General features: G+C 46.6%; 1 protein-coding gene across 6 annotated transcripts in view; it reads right to left on the bottom strand.

Annotated features, from left to right (window-relative positions):
- The window catches only part of Cdk5rap2 (CDK5 regulatory subunit associated protein 2), a 186,539-nt gene that overhangs the window by 52,326 nt on the left and 113,538 nt on the right, over positions 1-20,675 (bottom strand). For 4 of the 6 annotated variants that reach the window (XM_076845603.2, XM_077108812.1, XM_076845608.2 and 1 more), the window contains 4 exons: positions 19,194-19,381; positions 11,935-12,352; positions 5,724-5,955; positions 3,330-3,461 (listed from right to left, as the gene is read on the bottom strand). In XM_076845603.2, coding sequence (XP_076701718.1) covers positions 3,330-3,461; positions 5,724-5,955; positions 11,935-12,352; positions 19,194-19,381 — 970 coding nt within the window. The remainder of the gene's footprint in view (positions 1-3,329; positions 3,462-5,723; positions 5,956-11,934; positions 12,353-19,193; positions 19,382-20,675) is intronic. The other 2 variants (XM_076845604.2, XM_076845606.2) reach the window with 1 other exon arrangement.

The following is a 20,675-nucleotide window of genomic DNA, read 5'->3' as shown; positions in this document are numbered from 1 at the left end:
ATTAACAGTCTGGGAAATACTGAGGGACTCATGAAGCAACATTACAGAGTAGTACTTCTATATATCCATAATAGAAGAGTCCTCCTTTCAGCATTGGTGAGTTTCCGGGCGATGCCTTGATATCCCCTTGAGTGTGAGCTGTTTCACTGACTCACACCAGTCAGGAGCCAGTGTCTATTAGCTGGCTCAAATACCAGAGATGCAGCCCAGCTGGTTTGAGAAGTGGACTGCAGAACAGAGACAAAGCAGAGCTTTGGGGCCAAAGAGCAGGAGAATCACACACAGACTTGCCACCTGCTGGCTGCACCGTCTTGGACAGGAAATTAAAATCCCAGAGCCTCAATTTACCCTATATGGAAAATAAGGAAAGAGATGCCTCACGTGGCTGTGTGAGGTTTAAGCTCAGGCCTCACCCACAGCCTCTGTCCTTAATCACTACACCATGCTGCCTGCCACCCAGGAAAGCTCAAGAAATGGTTTGAATACTTGAGTCAGCTGGAGATAGTAGGAAAAACTCATCTTTGAAACCCAACAGATGTGTTTTCTAGCACTGGCTCTGCCCACTGCTAGAAAAGCTGCATGACTTCAGTTGTAGGCTAATTGACCTCCCTGAGCCTCAGTAACTTCATTTCTAAAATGCAAAGGACTTCATTCACTGTGAAGAGTTGTGTGTGTTTGCTTTTTAGGATTCTATGGAAATGTCTGTAAAAAGGCTGACATGGTGTCTGGAGCAGAGCCCTGGAGACCAGCCAATACGAACATCCCCAGAACCACTCAAAGACAGAAGGCCAGGCCCATGGTAGGAGGCACACAAGCCAAGGATGGCCCCAGGTACTGGGGAGCAGCAATGCAGTCTGCAGCAGGTGACCCAGGACACCTCTCAGAAAATCACAGATGTGTCCTTGTGAGACTGCATGTTCCAACTGCTGGTTCAAATCTGCTCCTTACAGCTGTAGGTTCACTCGTCTCTGCTCACAGTGAAAATACTATAAAGTAAACCTTTTCATTTTGGACAACAGCTACCATGTGACCTAAAGGAATTATACAATTTTTGCTGTACAGAGTTGATAGGATAACTTGTCTATGAGGTCCTGGAGGGTGGAGACCAGCATTCATCGGTTTCTCCACTGTCTGGCACAGTGCCTAGGATGGAGAAGGTGCTCCAGTAAATACTTCTGGCTGAAAAGAGCACACACATGAGCACGAGGGACAGACCTCTCAACCAGGCTCTGTTCCAGTGCATCATCCCACTAGATAAGGATGTATCTGTACCACAACAACCTCATTAAAATGGAATTTGGTTCACGGCAAGAAGCAACATTTGCTCACAGAACTAAAGGTTAGTTCCAATGACTTTCATTAAGAAATCATGAGGTAAAGACAAATTTAAGTCCCATAGGAATGTCCCTTTGTGATATACTGTGGTCAGCTTTGATGTCTGGCTACACCCCAAGAATGTCTGGGGAGTGCCCTCTCTACTCATACTGAGACTTCCACTGTAAACTTTTTTCCTAACAATGCAACAAACATAACTTTCAGACACTTCACACTCAATACTTTTGACTTCAGAAAGACCCCCCCCCCAAAGTCCATAATCTCTAGCAAGCCTGGCCCCAAGGCCAGTATTCAGCAAGTCTCACAGCCAGACCAGCATGGCAATGAGGCTTTGCTGTTCTCTGCTTAGCGACCTTCAGTGAAGAGCCAAAGGAGCTGCTTCCACTGCTCAGTTTAATATCACCTCACAGAAGGCCTGGAGCACGGGGAGCTTACAGGCTGTGGCGTACATGTAAACCTGCAGGTTGACCAAGGCCTCAGGACACACAGCTGTGTGCCAGGACCTGGCCTGTGCACCAAGCACCTCACCTAGGCTGCCTATCTACCACAACCCTGTGGGGCACCACTGCCATCCCCATTGTACAGAAGAGGAAGTCCAGGCTTAGGAAGCTTGAGAATTTGCCCAAGGTTCATGACGAGTGAGTGGCAGGGACCTCTGTCAAAGCCTGAGTGCCTGCCCATGACATTCCAAAAGCTGCCTCTTTCACAGAGCTCCCACAGTAGGGGTCTCCTGCATTGGGGTGCACGAGTAAAGAGATAGCTGTGCACCCTCAGTGGGAAGGCCAGTCATGCCTGTGCAATCCATCATTCATACCCCAAGTGTGTACAATGGGGTTCCTGAAGAAGAAACAGCAGGAAAGGGCCCCACACAGCCCCATTCCTGAGGAGAGTTACTGGGCAAGTCAATTCAACACCAGCTGGTGGCAGGGAGGGATATGGGGGCTAACAGTGCTCAAATCCTGGGGGATGCAGGAGTGCTCCCATGAAAACAAAAGTTTAGGACTAGATCTAAGGAGGGAGCTTCAGCTAGGCAGTGGCTCAGGAGCAGTGACAATGGCGGTGCAAAGTCCTGGATGCACATTCAGAAAACTACAGGAAGGCCACAGTGAAAGGAAAAGGGAAAGTGTCAAGAAGTCTCTAATAATCACTAACAAGAATGCCAAAGATGTCCTCAGAACCATTCATTTGCAAAATAAAAAATATTGTAGTTCTAGAACTTTCCACAATTGAACTAAGTAGTAGTAATATTGCCTGGTAAAGTACTTTTCTTCTCAAAGCCCAGGACACCCAGGAGCATGTGACCATTCATTCACTGCCCTGACTTCTGGCCAACAGGACCAGGGCCACAGCACGGCCTTTCTCCAGAGACTGGTGTTCCCACGGCCATCCTATGACGGATTTACTATTCCTCATGGTCATTACTTCTCACAGATTGAAGGAGATCCAGAATAATACTATCTGTTTTTTAACAAAGGGGATCTAAGTTAAAAGAAAAAGATCTAAGTTAAAAAGAAAAAAATAAGGATTCGCTCATTCTGGTTAATGGGAAGGCAGGTGTATGCTTTATGATCCTTTGCATTTACCTGTACACTAGTAATACTTTCTAATTTTTTATAAAGGACATAGAACTCAACAGTGGCCTCACTCACATCTCTACATGTTCCCACTGACCGACTCTGTGCACACCTCCAAACAGCAGCACCACACTGAACACTCACACTCACAGGCTGCTGTGTTGACTGGCCCTGGCTTTTGAGGCACCTTGAGAACAGGCAGCGTGTCTGCTCAGGCTCAGCCACCAGAACCCACACACTGCCTGACACAGGGCCTGTCAAATGGACCATGAGCTCTTCCACCCGCTTGGCAGCTGGGTGACGGACGTGGGCTAGAGTCCCCTGTGTTAGACGGGAGCGATGTTAATGCGCTGAGAGGGTTGTTGTGGGCCTAGCCTGGCACCTAGTAGCTGCCTAATGCACACAGGGCTAAGTTCTGACCCGTCCTGAGGCTTGTCTGCTGGTTGTCGTCCACCTCCCTGTCTTTGTGAGCAGAGGGCATGGCTGTGGTTCCCATCTGTTCTCCTGGGCTCTGCTGGTAGGCTGGTCCCACAAGGGGCTGAGCTGCAGGCACTGGCAAAGAGAAAGAAAAATAAAATGATAGACTTGAAACCTGGCCAAGCAACTGAGAAGAACACAAAGATACAACAGGGAAAATAAAAACACTGGGGAGGCAAAATGCAATTTATAAGATAAAATTAATCTATTGAGCTGCCATAACAGGACATAAAAAGCATAAATATACTGCAGCTTGTCTGAAATGGTTTAAGTCCAGGCTCTCAAAAAACTATGAGTGAGAAAATGAATTCCATCAACTCATGCCCACTTTTCAGAGAGGCCCCAGGGTCTTTTGGGAAACAACCTGAGCAGCATCTGGTTGAGACCCCTAATATCTCAGCAAGAAAGGAAAAAACCTTTCTGTAGCCCCCACATCCCTGCACAGTACTAATTATCTGCAGCTGCCCCCACCCCAACTAGACAGGATGCTCCCAGAAGGCAGAGGCTGCATCTGAGTCACAGCTCCTACTAGTGTGAGGGGCTGGGGACACGGCAGGTGCTGAGGACTACTCACTGCATGCATGAATAGATGCCTAGATAGTGAAAGAATGGATTGACAGAAGGTGGGAAAGGAAGGAGGGAAGAACAATTCTGCCCAAGCCAACCTACCTTGAAACTTCAACTGTGGTAAATCCAAGAGAGAACCTAATGTAAGACACCTCTGGCTGCAGATTATAAAATCTACAGAAATATCATAGACTAGGCTTCAAGAATCAGGAAAGAATGCAGACTTTGGATGCAGGCAGGCTGCTTGGCATCCAATTCTGAAAGCTATTAACTGTGGGACTGTAGACAAGGCACTTCTCTCTGAAACTGCTGCCTCCACTTAAGAAAGAGACGCTGTTGGGAGGATTCAGTTGGCTTGTGTACTTATTATACATAGTAGGGCTCAACAAACAGCAGGTGCTCATTTTATTATCACCACAGGAAATCCAAGTCTCCAACACCATCTCTGACCCATCTCTGAGAATCCCCTGATTGGACACAATCTTCCCCTGGTACTCACACCCTTCTTGGCAAAGACCATCAATCTTTTCTCTAAAAATTCATCTCACCCATTTATGCTAAGTGGCCCAGGCTGTCCCTGAGGACACTGTTTCTTCTGCAGGCTTCCCTGTGATTTATTCTCCCATCTCTGTATCATGGATCTAGAAGTACATAAGTACTTCCGCTTTTCACTGCCACTTCCAGATCATTCTGTCTCTTCCCCCAAAGCTCCAACTTCGAAGCTCATATTGCCAGACCATGCTGCTAATCTTACCTTACTGCAGCCATCCTTGGTCATCTGCTGGTTTACCAGATCCCTGGAGATTTACTGATAATTTGGCTCCTGGCTTCCCTATTTCTCTGTGTCTCTTGACAGTGCAATCTCCCAGAGGTGTCTGTTCTTGGTGTCAACATTTCTCGTCCATTCTCCCTGGTAATCCAGGCCAATCAAGCCCCACACATTCCATTGAAACAGCTCTTTAAAGCCCCTGATGTCAAATCCCAAGGTCTACCCTCGATCCTTGTCTGAGGCACCTTACTAGCAATGTCTGACACAGCTAACCTCTCTCTACTCACTTTCTGAGGTGGCATGCTCTCTTCGCTCCCTACCTCACCGGGTACTTATGTGGACTCACACAGATCCTGAGGCAGTGATATAAAACGCTACTTATGTGCTGACCTGACTCTTCCGCAAGAGGACACCCAGCATTCTTCAGATTCTCAGAGGGCACCTAAGGTGCTTCCTCCAAGTCTCTGGATACTGAACATTGGGCACATTTTTAATCCAGGGACTCTTCCCCAGCCCCCCAACGGCACCCAGGAGACCAGAGGCAGCAGATTCAAAGTGAGTGAGGAGGTAGGTCTCTTCTAGACAAAGATACGAGGTCACTAGGGTTCCAAATCTGCTCCAAGATGGCCTGGAGAGTCCAGAGAATCCTCTAAAAGGGACGCTCACTTTCCTATTTTGTATGCCTATGGCTTCCAAAGACAGAGCCAGGCCAAGATGCCCAGCTTCAACACATAGCACAACTGGGCACCTGCACACAACTCCAAGTGAAAGCAGCAGAAACCCAAGACCTAAGAGCACCACAAATCCTGTTTACCCAGATTCCAGGATAAAAAGAAAGCAATAGATTTATCTTCTGTATTGTTTTCCTCCATTATATATTTCTCAAGAGTTAATAATAGTCACTGCAATTCATGAAATTTATACTAAACAACAAGGTGGACACTTCAGGTAGCTCTCCGGGCCACTTGGTTCATAGAGAAGGCGCTTCTCCTGGTGCTTACCATTCAGCAGCATCGGGTCAGGCTTTGGCCTCCCCTCCATCATTGCCTCAGCCAGAATCAACTTCTGGTGCAGTTGCTTATTGCGAGTTTTAAACTCTTTCAGCTCCCCCTGCAGCTCTAGGATCTGGCCCTGTAGCCGAGCTATCACCCCCTGGGTGGCGGGGAGATGATACACATTTCCTAATGACCGGGATGGTTTTATGAGGATGGGCAAGCGGGACTTCTTAGTATCCTGGGGAAAAAAACACACACACAACAATGAGTACACGACAAATGCACTTCCTTTGGTTGCATGGTTGACATCCTCATGCTAATCCTATAAAGTAGTTTCCAACTGGCTGCCCAGACTTCTGGATCCTATAATAGTATCTATGTCAAGCTTCCCTGACACCCTCTCAGGCAGGGCCCACTGTCTCCCAGATGACCCAGATGTTCCACGTGTGGCAGTTCTTTTTCCAACACAATCTTTTTTTTTTTTTTTTTAACCCTATTTCCTTTCTCGCCCACTCCTAGTGTAAGCCAATCTCCTTCCCCCTACTGCTGGGCCACCAGAACAACCCCTTATGCCAAGGGCTACTGAGTCTCCAGCCCGGAGCTCCAAAACTGCTCATCCTGGGCATCTTCATTTGCAATGCCTTACAGGATGTCCAGGGTCAACTGAAAATTCAACTCTTCACTTCCACTACACTGTGTTCCCAGGTCTATGCCACTGTCCTACGGTCTGTCTTGGTAAATCACATGACCGTCCATTTACTGCACAATCCAGACACATGGCATCATTTTGAAGCACCTCTTTATTCTCATCATGCACTTTCATCACTCACGGGGTTCAGAAAATTCCAGCAACTCCGTTTCTCTCAACTCTTTTAACTCTTCCCAGCCTCCACTTCTACCACTAGCTACCACTAGCTCTCCTGGGCCACAGGCTGGGTGTCCTGAGTGGTCTCCTGCATTTACCTTTGCTCTCTCTATCCACTCTTCACGTTGCGGCAAAAAGACAAGCCTGCTAGTCTTCTGCTTAAAACTACTGTAATTGCTTCTTGGTTCTCTTACGACAAAGGTCCAAGTCCATACCACAGCCTGCAGATCCTGCAGAACCCACAGTCTGCATCATTGCCCCTCTCTCACTCTACCCCACTCTCCAGCCACAGTGACCTCTGTCGGTTGTTCAAAATGCACATTCCCCTTGCACCCCAGGGCCATGGCCTATAATGCCTCCTTTGCCTAGAATGCTCACTCTTGCCCATACCCACTTCCTCCACTTACCCTAAAATCATTCATCAGTACTCAGCTCAACATGCCTTCCTCGAGAGAACCTTGATTTCCAAGACCAAGCTGAGCCTCCCTGTTATACAGTCAATGTCCCCTATAAGTCTCCTCAGAGGACATGAGTAGTCTCATTATGATTTCATGTTCACTATCTTCTGCATCAGCCTATAAGCTCCAGGCTGCACATATCTTGGTCCCCAACTTCCAGCACAAGAACTAGTTCACGGTAGGCTCTCAACACTGTGGGCTGTACATACAAACTATAACTGCAGAGGCCCAATGAGGTATCTTTCAAGTGGGGAATTTTAAACATTCCCAAAAGCTGCAGAGAGGAATTTGAGTCTAAAATATATGAAGAACTAACACAACTCAGTAAAAAAAAAAAAAAAAAAAAAAAGCTCAATTAAAAGATGGGCAAAACATATCAATATTTATAGCAACACAAGAGCTAAATGGTGGAACAAACCCAGATGCCCTTCAGTAGATGAATGGACAGGGAAACTTTGGTATACATACATAATAGAACATTACTCAGCATTAAAAGAGAATAAAATCATGGCATTTGCAGGTAAATGGATAGAGTTGGAAAATACAATGCTAAGTACTGTAAGCCAATCCCAAAAAACCAAAGGCAGGATGTTTTCTTTGATATGAGGATGCTGACTCATAATGGCGATGGGACTGGGGGATGGGAGGAATGGAGGAACTTTAGATAGGGCAAGGGGGTAGGAATGATGGTGGAATGAGTTACACCATTCCAGAAAAGATATCTTCAAGTGCACAAATGCTAAAGCCACTCTCAGACTGGAATGATGGTGGAATGAGTGAACCTAAATACATGTATGAAGACACGAATGGTGTGAAAATACTTTGTGTACAATCAGTGACTTGAAAAATTGTGCTCTGTATGTGTAATATGAAATGAATTGCATTCTGCCATCATGCATAACAAATTAGAATAATTAAATTTTTAAAAAAAGATGGGCAAAAGACCCAATAGATATTTCTCCAAAAATGTCATATAGCTAACTAATAAACTCATGAAAAGATTCTCAACATCATTAGTCATCAGAGAAACGAAAATGAAATCATAATAAAACACCATCACTTCATATCCATTAAGATGGCTATAATCAAAAAGATAACCAGTGTTGGTGAGAACCCAGAAACTGGAACCCTCACACACTGCTGGGAAGAATACAAAATGGATGGGGTTGCTCAGAAAAAGGACCAGCAGTTCTTCAAGAAGTTAAAGAAGGAGTTACCATGTGACCCATCAATTCTACCACTAGGAAGACACCCAGGAGAAATGAAAACATATGTCACACAAGAATCTGTACATGAAGAGCAACATCATTCCTAATATCCAGGAAGCAGAAACAGCTCAGATTGCATCAACTGATGAATAGATAAATAAAATGTGGCACGACCATACATTAGAATACTACCTGGCACCAAAAATAAATTAAGTACTGATCCATGCTTCAGCATAAATGACCCTGGAAACATTATGCTAAGTGGAAGAAGCCACATAGCGCATGATCCCATCCATATGCAATGTCTAGAACAGGTGGACCTAGAGTCAGTGGTTACCTAGGCCTGGGGGTAGGTAGGATTGGGCATGGCTGGTAATGAGTACAGGGTTTCTTTTCAGGTTGACAAAAATCTAGCATTGTAGCCAGGCACAGTGGTGCACAACCGTAATCCCAGTGGCTCGGGAGGCTGAGGCAGGAGGATTACAAGTTCAAAGCCAGCCTCAACTCAGTGAGATCTTGTCTCTAAATAAAATACAAAAAAAATAGGGCTGGGGGTGTGGCTCAGTGGTCAAGTGCCCCTGGGTTCAATCTCTTATACCTTCCCCCCCCAAAAATCTAGCATTGATTGGTAATAGTTATACAACTCTGAATAGACTTAAAAACCATTAATGCCCTTATTTAATTCTTAATAAACTGTTCATTTAAAAAAAAAAACACTGAAATGTACACTTTATTTTTTTAGAATCTTTTTTTAGTTGTAGGTGGACTTTATTTTATTTTTAAGTGGTGCTGAGATCAAACCCAGTGTCTCATATGTGCCAGGTGAATGCTCTACCGCTGAGCCACAACCTCAGCCCCTGAAATGTACACTTTAAATGGATGATATATAAATTGTATGATATATGTGAATTATATCTTAATAAAGCTGTTAAATTTTTTAAATGGTGAAAAAGAAGGTACCCAAAATTTAAAAAGGAAATATTTGGCACCTGAGGTATGAAGAAATCACCAAAGTCCCTCGGGAAGAAGGAACAGTAGGGGCCCTTCTTCTTGCACACTCTAGGGTGCAAAAAAACGCTTTCAAGCAGTCTCCCATGCCCCTCAAGTAAGCGCTGCATTCTCAGAACTCATGGGAGAATAGAAGGCATCTTGCCTATTTTCCAGATGAACAGCTGAAATATCAAACACCTATGTTTGTCCAATGTCAAACCACAAGAAGGTACAACGGTCAGGCTCAAATCAGCTCTTCAGTCCCCAGCGCTCAGGAAGTGAGATGCTTTCCATCTGGCATTCCAGGAAAGAAGACAGAGGAGGTGAGGGGACCACTTGGGAGGAGGCTGTTGCCTCAACAACAATGGTCAGAAAATACCAGTCATTTGTCTCTACCAATCTCTATTTTTGGATCCAAATCTGTGGGTCATGTGGCAGCAGAAAAGATATCTTCAAGTGCACAAATGCTAAAGCCACTCTCAGACTGGAAGATGGCATCAGTCAAACTAATGCCAGGCCTAAAGGAGTGCCACATAGAGTGCTACTTATGGACTCCAAACACAGTCCCACCTTCCACCTAAATAGCCACGACATACTGGAACTTCTTACTTGGGAATGAAAGAGGACAGGAGCCCAGGCACTGTGGGCTCCTACCAGGTACAAAGTGCAGCCCTAGGCATGTGCAACACCTTGCCTCACTCTGCCACCAGGCCAGCCCCAGGGTCTAGGTCACACTGTCCCATTCTAGCCACTGAGAGAGGTGAGGTGACTTCCTACCCCAAAACTCAACCAGGTAAGTGGCCAAGCCCAGTGCAAACACAGGGAGGCATGTCCGTAAAGCATGCCCGCTCAGCCCTGACTGAACAACCAGGAGGACACCAGTCTCGGTCGGCCTCGGATACCATGATGCTCCTCATAACAGGAAAACAGAGTTTGGCCTAAGCCATAGGATTATCAATTTTGTGGCCACCAAAGTCACAAAGAAAATCACTAGCATTTCTGTGCATACCCTGGAGCCACGATGGTGACAGGAGGAACGCAGGTGTGTGATGCAGCTCTGCGGCCTCTACGAGCAGACGAGCTCACAGCCTCTCACTCCACCTGCCCGCTGAGTCACTCTGCTCGGTTTTCTGGACCTTATAATGCCAACATTTCTTCATAAGTAAAATGTGCATGATACCAAACTCACGCTCTTGTGAGTAGATAAAACAAGATGAAACAGAATTTGGCACAATCCCTGGTATATATAGCAGATGACAAAAATAAACAGCTTCCCTCCTTTTGAAAATAAAAGCAAGAAGTATAATTTCAAACTAAAAAAAATATTTAATGTATTTGGGGAAATTAAGTCCATTTAATTATCCAATTTTCCTGAACACAGGATGGCATCTCCCACACAATAGAAAGAAAGCAAATGAAAAACAACAAAACAAAACAACAAAAAAAAAAACCACCTCATTTTCCTAATATGCAGGTACAAACCAAAGGAGCTGGGGCAGGTAAGAGCATTTCTATTCTAGCCAAATTGCACAAATTTGCATTTTGAGTACCATTAATATAATGGCAGTAGTTTTTTTTTTTTTTTTTTTTGGTCTCTACTGATATCTTTAGAAAACCCTTTTCTAGAAATTACAGTTTTGGTGCATAATTTAAAACAATCAAAAGCAATTTTGCTAATGATATATCTAACTCTCTTTGGTATGCACAAAAGCAGTAATTTAGTGGTCAGAAAATAAACTTAATTCTCCATTCTGATGCTATGAAGCACTGTGTACAGTGGATTTCTCTGCTACAAAACATCCGTCAGAAGTAAGAATACAGCAGTCTACACTGGAGCTCTAATAGAAACCCAACCTATTTCTCTCTCTACCAGAACACATCTCCCTGCTACAGGGATTCTCAACCCCAACCTTCTCCCACGGGGGCTGCTGTCCAATAGAACATTGCCAAGAAAGTCTGATTCTTAACAATCTGGCATAGCTGACTAATCTGCAGAGAAGCTCAGGGATAGTCCCTAAGTGGAAGGGAAACCAACATTTAGAGACCCGCTCATCAAACCAGACCCCACCATTTCAAGCCACCATGGCTGCCATATAGCTTGACCAGGGAGAGGGTGTGGCTGTGCAGTCAGACACAGTGTAAACCTCAGCTCAGCCCTTAAGCACTGCCACACCTGGGCACTCAGAACCTGGCTTCAACAGACAAAGCTCTCAGAACAACCCCTTTCCTATAAAAGTCCTCAAAATAAAAGCCAGGTCTCATCCTTACTCAAAGTTGGAGTATTACAACTTCACTGCACCCTGTAAAAGGAAATGTCCATGGGGGAAAGTGTCCTCACAGTGGACTCTCGTGCACCCATTCTAAGAAGACAGGTAAAATGGTGTGAAAGAGAACGCCTCGGACAGACGTGCGCCTGTGATTCCCTGTGGGATTTTTCTGAGGAAAACACCAAAATGCCATGCTATACAGATAAATAGATAGTGCGGGGGTACAGAAGAGACAGGGGGTGGGGATGGTGGGAGAGAGGGAAGATGGGAACACTAAGGAGGACCCAGGCCTCCAGGTGTAGGCCAGGAGCGGCCTAAGGAGGGGGGAACACCAGACCGTCTCTTCACAAAAACAGGAAAATAGAAGTAATCTTTCAAGTTTTTGTTTGTATAAAGTAAATACATAATTAATGTTTTGCACAAACTTACTTTGTGGCTAGCACAGGGGCCGGAGAGGGGAGTGGCCTGGTGCCCTGGAGGCTGGCACCAGGTCTCTGGCTGGGGCTCAGCATTCAATATGGTGTCAGATGGCTTCTCTCCTCCTTGCCGGAACCCAAGCAGGTCACCCTCCTTGGCCACAGTCTGCACTGAGGCATCCTTGAGCTCCACCTTGGCCACTTCGCCTGTCTTTGCCAGCTGATCCCAAGTCAATTTCTGTTCATCATGTGGCTTGGAGAATGAGCTGGCTTGGACGAAAGGTTCAAGTTCACCTCTTTGCTGAATGACCATTTGCTGAAGTGTCTTCTCAGTTTTACCATCAAGATGTTTTCCAGAAACTTCCTGCTCTGCCAAGCATATTCGTTCCAAAAGCAAGTCACCTAGCATTTTCAGAAGGTCTGGCCTGTTTCTCCAAAGGGAAAGAAGTGGGAGAAATAAGCTTCCTGCTACACCTTGGCCCCTACCCACCTTCCCAAGTTTTCCCCACTGACTCCTACCCAGATTCTGCCTACATGAAATACAGTGAGTCCCCAAATATACCAGGAACCACACCAAGCATTTTATCCCGTATAACCTGACAACACCCAAATAAGACAGACAGGACGACATTTAACTCATGGATAAGACATAAGGCACACAGCAAGTGAGCAGGCTGGGCCCAGGAAGGAGCAGGTGGGATCATAAGGTGCCCCACCCTCCCCATACACAGGATTCCCAGCCCCACCCCACAGCCCTGGCTCCATTCCTACAACCAAAGGCATATGTGGCTTTGGATGAATCTTACCAGCCTGGCTGGTCCATGGGTTACCTGATCCATCTTGGTGCAAATAGGTACTCAAGGAACAGATATTAATGAAGGGACGTTTCACTGACATGCACACAGGTACAGATACAGGTTAGAAAGTACCTTGCCTTTGAAGGCAGATAAAAATGGCTTCAGGGGCTGAAGGCATAACTCAGTGGCAGAACTTTGCTTAGCATGAGTGAGGCCCCAGGTTCGATCTCCAGAATCACACACACAAAAAATAAAATGGTTTTGAATTCTAACTTCATGGTTCTTTGAAAGGAAGACTGAGTGTCTCTCCATAGGATAGCTATGAGGACAAAGCAGTGCAGTGTCTGGGTGGCAGATGCTTTCCATACCCCTTGCCAGTGTCCTTGGCCCACCTCTGATTCAGTGGCAACTGTGTGAGCAGTACCTGTGGACATAGGCAGTCCCATCTTGAATGCCCTCTGGGGCTCTTTCTAAAACCTCTGAGCCAGCCAGCAAGGCAGTGTGGAAGTGTGGGATGGCTGACACCTCTGGGAGACCCTCAACCCATGGGGCAGAGAACCCGTGACCCAGGCTCCATCCTTCAGAGGTACAACACAGGTCATTCTGTCCCTTGGAAGAAGCCCAGTAGGATGGGCCCCCACTGCCCAGCAGTCACCAGATCACTAATGTACCTTTCCTGGGTAGGATTTCAATCCTGTCTTACTCTCCCTGAGCTCTCATTTCAGCTCCCTGGTGCCATATCCCAACCAAATCAGTTGTACCCAAGTCCATATCTCAGGGTCTGCTTTCCAGGAAACCAAAATTTAGCTATCCTGTAGAACAGCTGGAATGGCACCGGCATGTAGCGGTTCAAGAAGCTTCCTTTGTGTTTCTTGTTCCAGCCACTGGAACGGGCCCTCGGCATAAAAAACCAACAGTAGGGACTTAGATTGGTGTTAGAGGCAGGTGTTTAGCAAGGGAAAGTCACTGTAAAGTCCACTCAGGGTGGGGGACAATGTTGGAGGGGGCTTCTAAAGTCCAGGAGAGGCCATCCAGGGGTGGAGGTTCTGGAGCAGTCTAGGCATGGACAAGATGATAAGCAAGGGGGCCTCTGAAAGGCCTGCGGTGCGGTGGCTGCTCACACGTGTGTTTGGAAAGATGACTAGTTGATGGGTAAAGGACAGATTTCCTGTCAAAATGGTGAAGTGAGCACATAGGAGTTCCTTCTACTCCAGGGTGACTGCAGAACCAACAGCAAAAATATGTGATAAAAGAATTTTTCAAGATGCAATTCAGGGCTCAAAATCAGGATTTTAAAAAATGGAGATTAGAAACAGAGAAAGCGAAGCCTGAAAAGGGGGCTGGGATGGTGCAGAAAGCATTGGAATGCGACTTGCGTGGTGAAGTGAGAACCAGGCAAGTGCCCAAGACCCTTAGTAAGACCCTGCAAGACCAAGCCGAGGCACCTCAAGCCCACACGCGGGAAGAGAAAGGCCGGGTGCTGCCTGTACAGGCAACCTGAGCTTGCACAGGAAAGCCACCACTACGAGACAGCCCTGAGAGAGAATTCACACCCAAGAAAATGGAAATCACATGGCAATCTAAAGACTTCCAAATAAGAATGTGCAAATAAGGAAGAAAAGAGAGTCCTAAGAGAAGAGGGAGGGATGAGACTGAGGCAGGGAACTGTGGAGGAAGGGAATGGAGAGGTGGCTCCAAGGTGCGGGCATGCGGCTGGCAGGGAGAAGGAAACAGGATGGGCCTTCACTATATTTCTTCTTATTCTTCTTCCTTGGTTTCTCCTTCCTGCCAGTTTCAGCAAAACTCGTAGACAAGCCAGGCCCTACCAATGCCTTTAATACTTGCTGGTCTTCACTCCCTTGGACCTTCACTACCACTAGAAATGACAGGCACCCATTTATCTTCCTCACTGGGTCCTTGGAAGGCAGGGATAAGGCTCTCCTCATAGCTGAATTCCCATGATCTAGATCAGGGGCCAACTTAACTAAATTCAAATTAAACAGTTATAGCACACTGAAATGAACAAAAATAAGTAAATAAAGCAAGGGGGGAAAAACCTAAAATGAATAGCACATTACTCTTCTAACAGGAAGAACCTAGATATACAAACCATCTTAAACTTTAAAAATATTTTAAAATATTTCTGGTACTCCAAGCATCAGGAGATGTTAAACTGATTTTTCCTTTCCTTTCCTTTAATACAAATAAGAAATAATGACAATTGCAATTCAGCTAACCAAAGGAGGACCATTACTCACCACCAAACAACACGCAATAAAACCCCCAAAAAAGTCTTTACAAATGGGTAGTAAAAGGTGCAAAGAGGCCGTTACAATATACTAAAGCAGTGCTGCTATTAGATAAAACACTTCAAGTGCTACTTTGCTGGGAATCTGAACCACAGATTCATTAAGCTGTCACTGGAATCAGGACCTCTAGAACAGTTCAGTCCAAGGGTCCTGTCAGAGGCCCCCACTTCTCTGCCTTCCTGAGCACAAGTGCCATGCAGATGATGTAAAACAAGGCACCGACCTCACTAAGCTCTTGCCATGCTCCAGATCCTTTAAACACACTGATCCTCATCCTGACTGAGGCAGGAACTATCAGTAACCACATTTTATAGGTGAAGAAATGGGCTCACAAAGATTGAGGATCCTGTAGCAAAATATTAGAACACAGAACTTTCTGACTCCCAAGAAGCACCAACAGTCTCCAGTTTTCTAGACTCACCTTCTGCTCTAATGTTAAGCTTTTAATTGTCTGAAAGTTTATTCAAACATTTACTGTGTACTCTTCATCTGACACGCAAGGCAGCAGTTACACATGGTAAAAGAGAAACAGAGCTTACCTATCATTAAGGATGAGACAAACTCTGACACACACTAGAACTAGGGAAGACAGGAAGGGATGAAAAGTACCATGACTAGAAGGGAAGAAGGGAGGAGGAGTGAACCTGAAGGTAAAGCAGAGAAACAGGGATGCCCTTTGGATGGACTGGTCGAAAAAGGCCACTCTACAGAACTGACACCCAGCCAAGACACGGCCAGGCCTCCACACCAGGCACAGGGCACTCCAGGTAGAGGGAACAGCTGTCACAAGGCCTGTTGGTGAGAACAAGCCTGGATGGATGTGGAACGGAAACAGGGTTCAGCTGGGAGTCCGGGGCCCAGTGAACTAGAGAGAGTGACGAAGGCAGAGGAACAGAGAGGCAGCTGAGAATCTCCTATCTACCTCCAGGGGCAACAGAGACCCACTGGAGAGTTTTAAGGACGGAAGAGACGTGATCTGATCTAGTTTCTAAAAGCTTTGGCTGCTCTGTGGAGGACTATGGAGGGGCAGAGGTGGCTATAGAAGTGGCTACAGGCAAGGAGGTGTGCAGTTGGGGAGCCCAAGCAGGAGATGACAGCAGCCTGGACAAAGGTAGGTGTGGGGAGACAAAGTGGCTGAACCAGGAATACAGCCCGTCTTAAAATGGACCCAGGAGGATTTGCTGATGGATATGGGGCTAGAGGAAGCTACACTCTTGCCTACAGCAATTAAATAGATAGCAATGCTATTAACAGACATGAGGAGGAACAAGGAAGAAGCGAATGGGAACACTGGGTTTTGTGGCAGGGCAAGATGCCAAGGGCAGAAGCCCTACGTGTTCTGGGTTACAGGAGGGGAGATGGGGAAAAGAAGGGGCTGAGAATGCAGCTCTGGGACACACTGACGTTCTCCAACACGGGAGTCTGAGGAAGCACCGTGGGCAGAAGGAAAACAGAAGGCCAGGGAGAGGGCTGGTTCCTGCAGACAAGCAACCTCTGAGCCCAGATCTCACAGTCTGGAAATCATTGCTGACCTTGATGAGTGGACCGAGGGTATGAAAGCACTTACGATGGGATAGACAGCAAATGGAGGAAGAGCACACAAGTGGTGAACACAGACGTTTCTTCGAGATACCTTGGCTTGAATGAAACATGGAAATAAAGAAATGGTATAGTCACTAGAATGGACGAAAATCAGGGAACAGGGGGTACTTTTCCCAAATGTCTGATGTCAAGGCATGTCTTATGCTTCTGGAAAATGGTTCAATGAGAGGAAAACAATGAATGATTCAGAAAAGAGAGAGGACTAAGAAAGGACAGGAATTAAACCACACGGGGAGAGCTGGTAGTGTGACTAGGAGCAGGGACTCTGCTTCTACTTCCACAGTAGGGAAGACAGAGTTTGCACCTCCAGAGGCAAGCAAGGGTTTGAACTGAACTGTTGCTGTCTTCTCCATGACATAAACAGCACGGCCATCAGTCAGGGAAGGGTGGGAAAAGAGGGAAGAAAAGCTGCAAACCAGCCTGACTGTGCTATGCCGAGCACTCACCCTGGAACAAGTGAGAATAAATATGAAATGTGGCAAGTCCTATGAATGTGTGTAACACAAGTACCTGGCCAGTCGAGCCCTTGAGGAGGGCTGGGATGCAACAGGTCAATGTGAACCTAGGTCTCGGGGTGGGGAATGGCAGCAGCAGCCAGCAGCACTCCTTCAGCCCCATGGGGTAAAGAAGCACCACCCCCCAACACACTGTGCTGATGAAGAAACTGAGGTGGGAGAGATGGCACGAGATCTGAATGGTGCAGCTGACAGGGGCCCAGGCCCATCCCACTCCCACTGTTTTTTCCAGTGCAGCGAAACACCTCCCTGTTGCGAGGAATTTCTAGGCAGAAGACTGGTATTTGCCCTACCAGTAAGAATACTGAGTATCTCCCCAGAAAATGCTTTAATGGTTCTGCCACTAACTAGCTAGAGAAATATCAAGTCCCCAGGTTTCAGCTCTTGTCTTTATAAAAAGATCACTGACAGGAGCATGTAAAGCTGGCATGAGGGGCCTGGCAGAGAGTGTGTGCAGCTCAGGACGTCAGCAGGGCCCTTGGAACCATAGCTCTACTGTCAGGGTCACTGGTGAGGTGAAGGACAGTGAGCAGTAATGATGAATGGGGCAGTGGATTTGCACTGGCACAAAGAAAGCCATTAACACCAGCACTGACCAGCAAGGGCCTGGAAGCCTACGGAACAGACAGACCTACAAGGGTGCCAGGGAAGGAGCAGGTAACTGAGCGCAGGCGCTGCCAGCCTGCTTACAGTGCCGGCTCACCGGGTGGGGCCCCGTGCTTGCCTGATCTTTGGATGGGGCTGAGGATCTCCTGACCCCTGGGGCAAGGAGCACCCTTCCCATCCGCCTCTGCCCACTGCTCACACCAGCTGAGAGCATTCCTATGGTCCTCAGAGACAGCAGTATCTCTTAATTCTGATGCCAAGCCTGGTGCTTATAAAATGCTCTATTTCTCAAGTACCAGCTCTGGTAACCTCACTATCCTATAAACCAGAATAGCCACTGGGCATGTCCCCCAGGAGGCCTCACGCTAGGCAATGTTAAGACGTCAGTGAATAGGGAGGGCAGCTTTGCCGAGCACAAAAACAGAACACTGCAGCCCTCTTCTCCACTGAAGAGAAGTCCATAGAGCTCAGCTCCCCCGTGACATCAGAACTATTAGGATGCCTGGCTCTTGCCAAGGTCCACGGGCAGCAGTTACTGATTCCTTTTCTCTATCTGTACCAGAAGAGAACTAGAAACTTCCACTCAACACACACTACATGCCAGCCATTTCACTTAATCTACCTGAAGAGGCAGTTGGAGACACTGAGGCACTGAGCAAAGAAGGCACAGCTCTTTCTGGCTCCAAAGCCCAAGCAGCTGTCACGATGAATGAGAAAGAATATGAAATAGGGAAAATGACTCATAAAGAATTAATTTAAAATTTAAAAATACAAATGTATTGAATGTTTCTTTCTGTTTGTTTGTTTGTCTGGGGGTAGGGAGCATACTTGGGATTGAACACAGGGGTGCTCTACTACTGATCTCTATTCTCAGCCTTTCAAAAAAAATCTCTTTATTTGGAGACAGGTTCTTGCTAAGTTGCTGTGGCTGGCCTAGAACTTGTGATCCTCCTACCTCAGCCTGCTGAGTTGCTAGGGTCAATGGAATGTGTCAACACACCCAGCTTCTCCTTTTTGGTTTAAGGAAAACAACAGTAGTATTTCCTCACATAGGAATGACTCCCAGCAGATATAGTGAGAAGAGAATTTTAGTTCAAGCTCAACAGAGAACAGCAGACTTACAACTACAACGCATTTTTCAAGCTATTGTAGAAACTGGAGGTTTCGATAGAGCTGATTCCTCTCCCAACAGTCAAGAGGCCCTTTCCGGGACTCCGAGGAACCATTCTCGAGGAAAGCCTTCTCTCCCTCTTCACAAAGGGCTCGCAGGAGGCGCTGGGAGGGCCCCTCTCAGCCTCTAGCCCAATTAGTCAATTGCAGGACTGGCAAGATCCCTCCAGCCACTTCAGGAGCTCTCAGGTGCCCTGCCCGGCTCCATCACTCAGATCCACTGGGCAGAACGAGCACCTTCTCCCCTTAAGCCAGGCCCAGGCCGTGTCCTACCTGGATTCCAGTGACAATGCAGCCTTCTCGTGCAAGAAAGGGGCAAGCAGACCCAAGAGCTCCCCTGCTTCCTGGCTCTGGTCTCCGGGGCAGCCAGGCTTATGGGCTCCTTCGTAGTCTAAAATATTGGAATCCGTGTGTCTTAAATATCCATTTTTGTTGCCTAATTTGGCATAGTCCTCAGTGATCTGCAAATATAAGTATTTAGTCAAACAATGGAATGTGGAGAAGTAGGCGCATGGATGAGAAAACGTGGAGACGGAGAGCACAGGTGTGAACGCAAGTGAGCACAGGGAAGGTGAACGGGACAGGGGAGAAGAGGAGGAGACACAGACACACAGGGAGCCGTTTACATCCCTTCTCCTCGGCTCAGTTTCCTCATCTACAAACTGGGGGCCGTCGTGCTACCTCCCGAAGTGGTCTGGAGAATGAAATTAGACGACCCTGACAGGTTAAAAGTCCTCTCACTACAGGTGCACATTGCACAAGTGTCCTCCTGCCCCATGGCCCCCTCCTTAGAAGGAGGTTCCACAGAACCTGTGTCCTCAACAACACTGTGGATGTTTATTATTAGTCTTCTTGAGACGTTATGTCCCTTATTATATGTCAGAAATCCGGCTTACTCTTTACAGACTCTCACTAATGAACACAGTACTGAAGTGTCTCATTAGGAAGGTGGAGAGTTCCTAATTCCCCCGGAGATGTCATTTACAGAACCACCTTCGTGGTCAGGGAGGGTCCCAGCAGAGTGGCACCAAGAAGGCGTCCAGCTGGAGCCTGTTCCAGACATGTCTCGAGGTGCTACAATTAGCATTCCTCCTCCCCTCGTCAAAGCTGTAAATTTCTTCTATGGTCTATAAATAACTCCTCTTGACTTCATTACTGTTAGTGAAATACACACTAGCCATCACCCCCATCTCTCACACTGGAAAAATGATTAAGGTTTTTTAAGTGGAAGACAAGACCCACACAAATGAGCTGTTATTTATAGGTCTTGTTTGCCACCATTTTAGTTATTAAATCTATCAAATAAGCAAAATCCAAAGAAGGAAAAGTCTAGAATGCAATAATAAAAATAGCAGTTATTGTCATTTATTACATGCCTATTTAAGTGTCATAACAATCCTAAAAGGAAGTGTTACTATCCTCATTGCTGAGGAAACTTAGCCAAGCGAAGGCCAGCCAAGGTCACAGAGACAATGGAACCACAGCCAGACTCAATAACGGCTGACCCAAAACTCCTTTTTTTTTTGGTGGTGGTGCTGGGGATTGAATCCATGGCCTTGTGCAGATGAGGCAAGCACTCTACTAACTGAGCTGTATCCCCAGTCCCCCAAAGTTCCCATATTTTAATTGCTTTGCTCTCCAAAACTATCTGTAGTTCATTTTCTCCCATTCATGACTCCATAAACTTGAACACGCTGACCAAAAGGCCAAACCTGCAGCCTGCTATTGCTCACCACATCTCAGCTTTCAAGAGCC

This window comes from Callospermophilus lateralis, chromosome 2, assembly GCF_048772815.1.
Source record: "Callospermophilus lateralis isolate mCalLat2 chromosome 2, mCalLat2.hap1, whole genome shotgun sequence".
NCBI lineage: Eukaryota > Metazoa > Chordata > Mammalia > Rodentia > Sciuridae > Callospermophilus > Callospermophilus lateralis.
The sequence above is the reverse complement of the archived record's forward strand: the minus strand, read 5'-3'. Positions and strand labels throughout refer to the sequence as shown.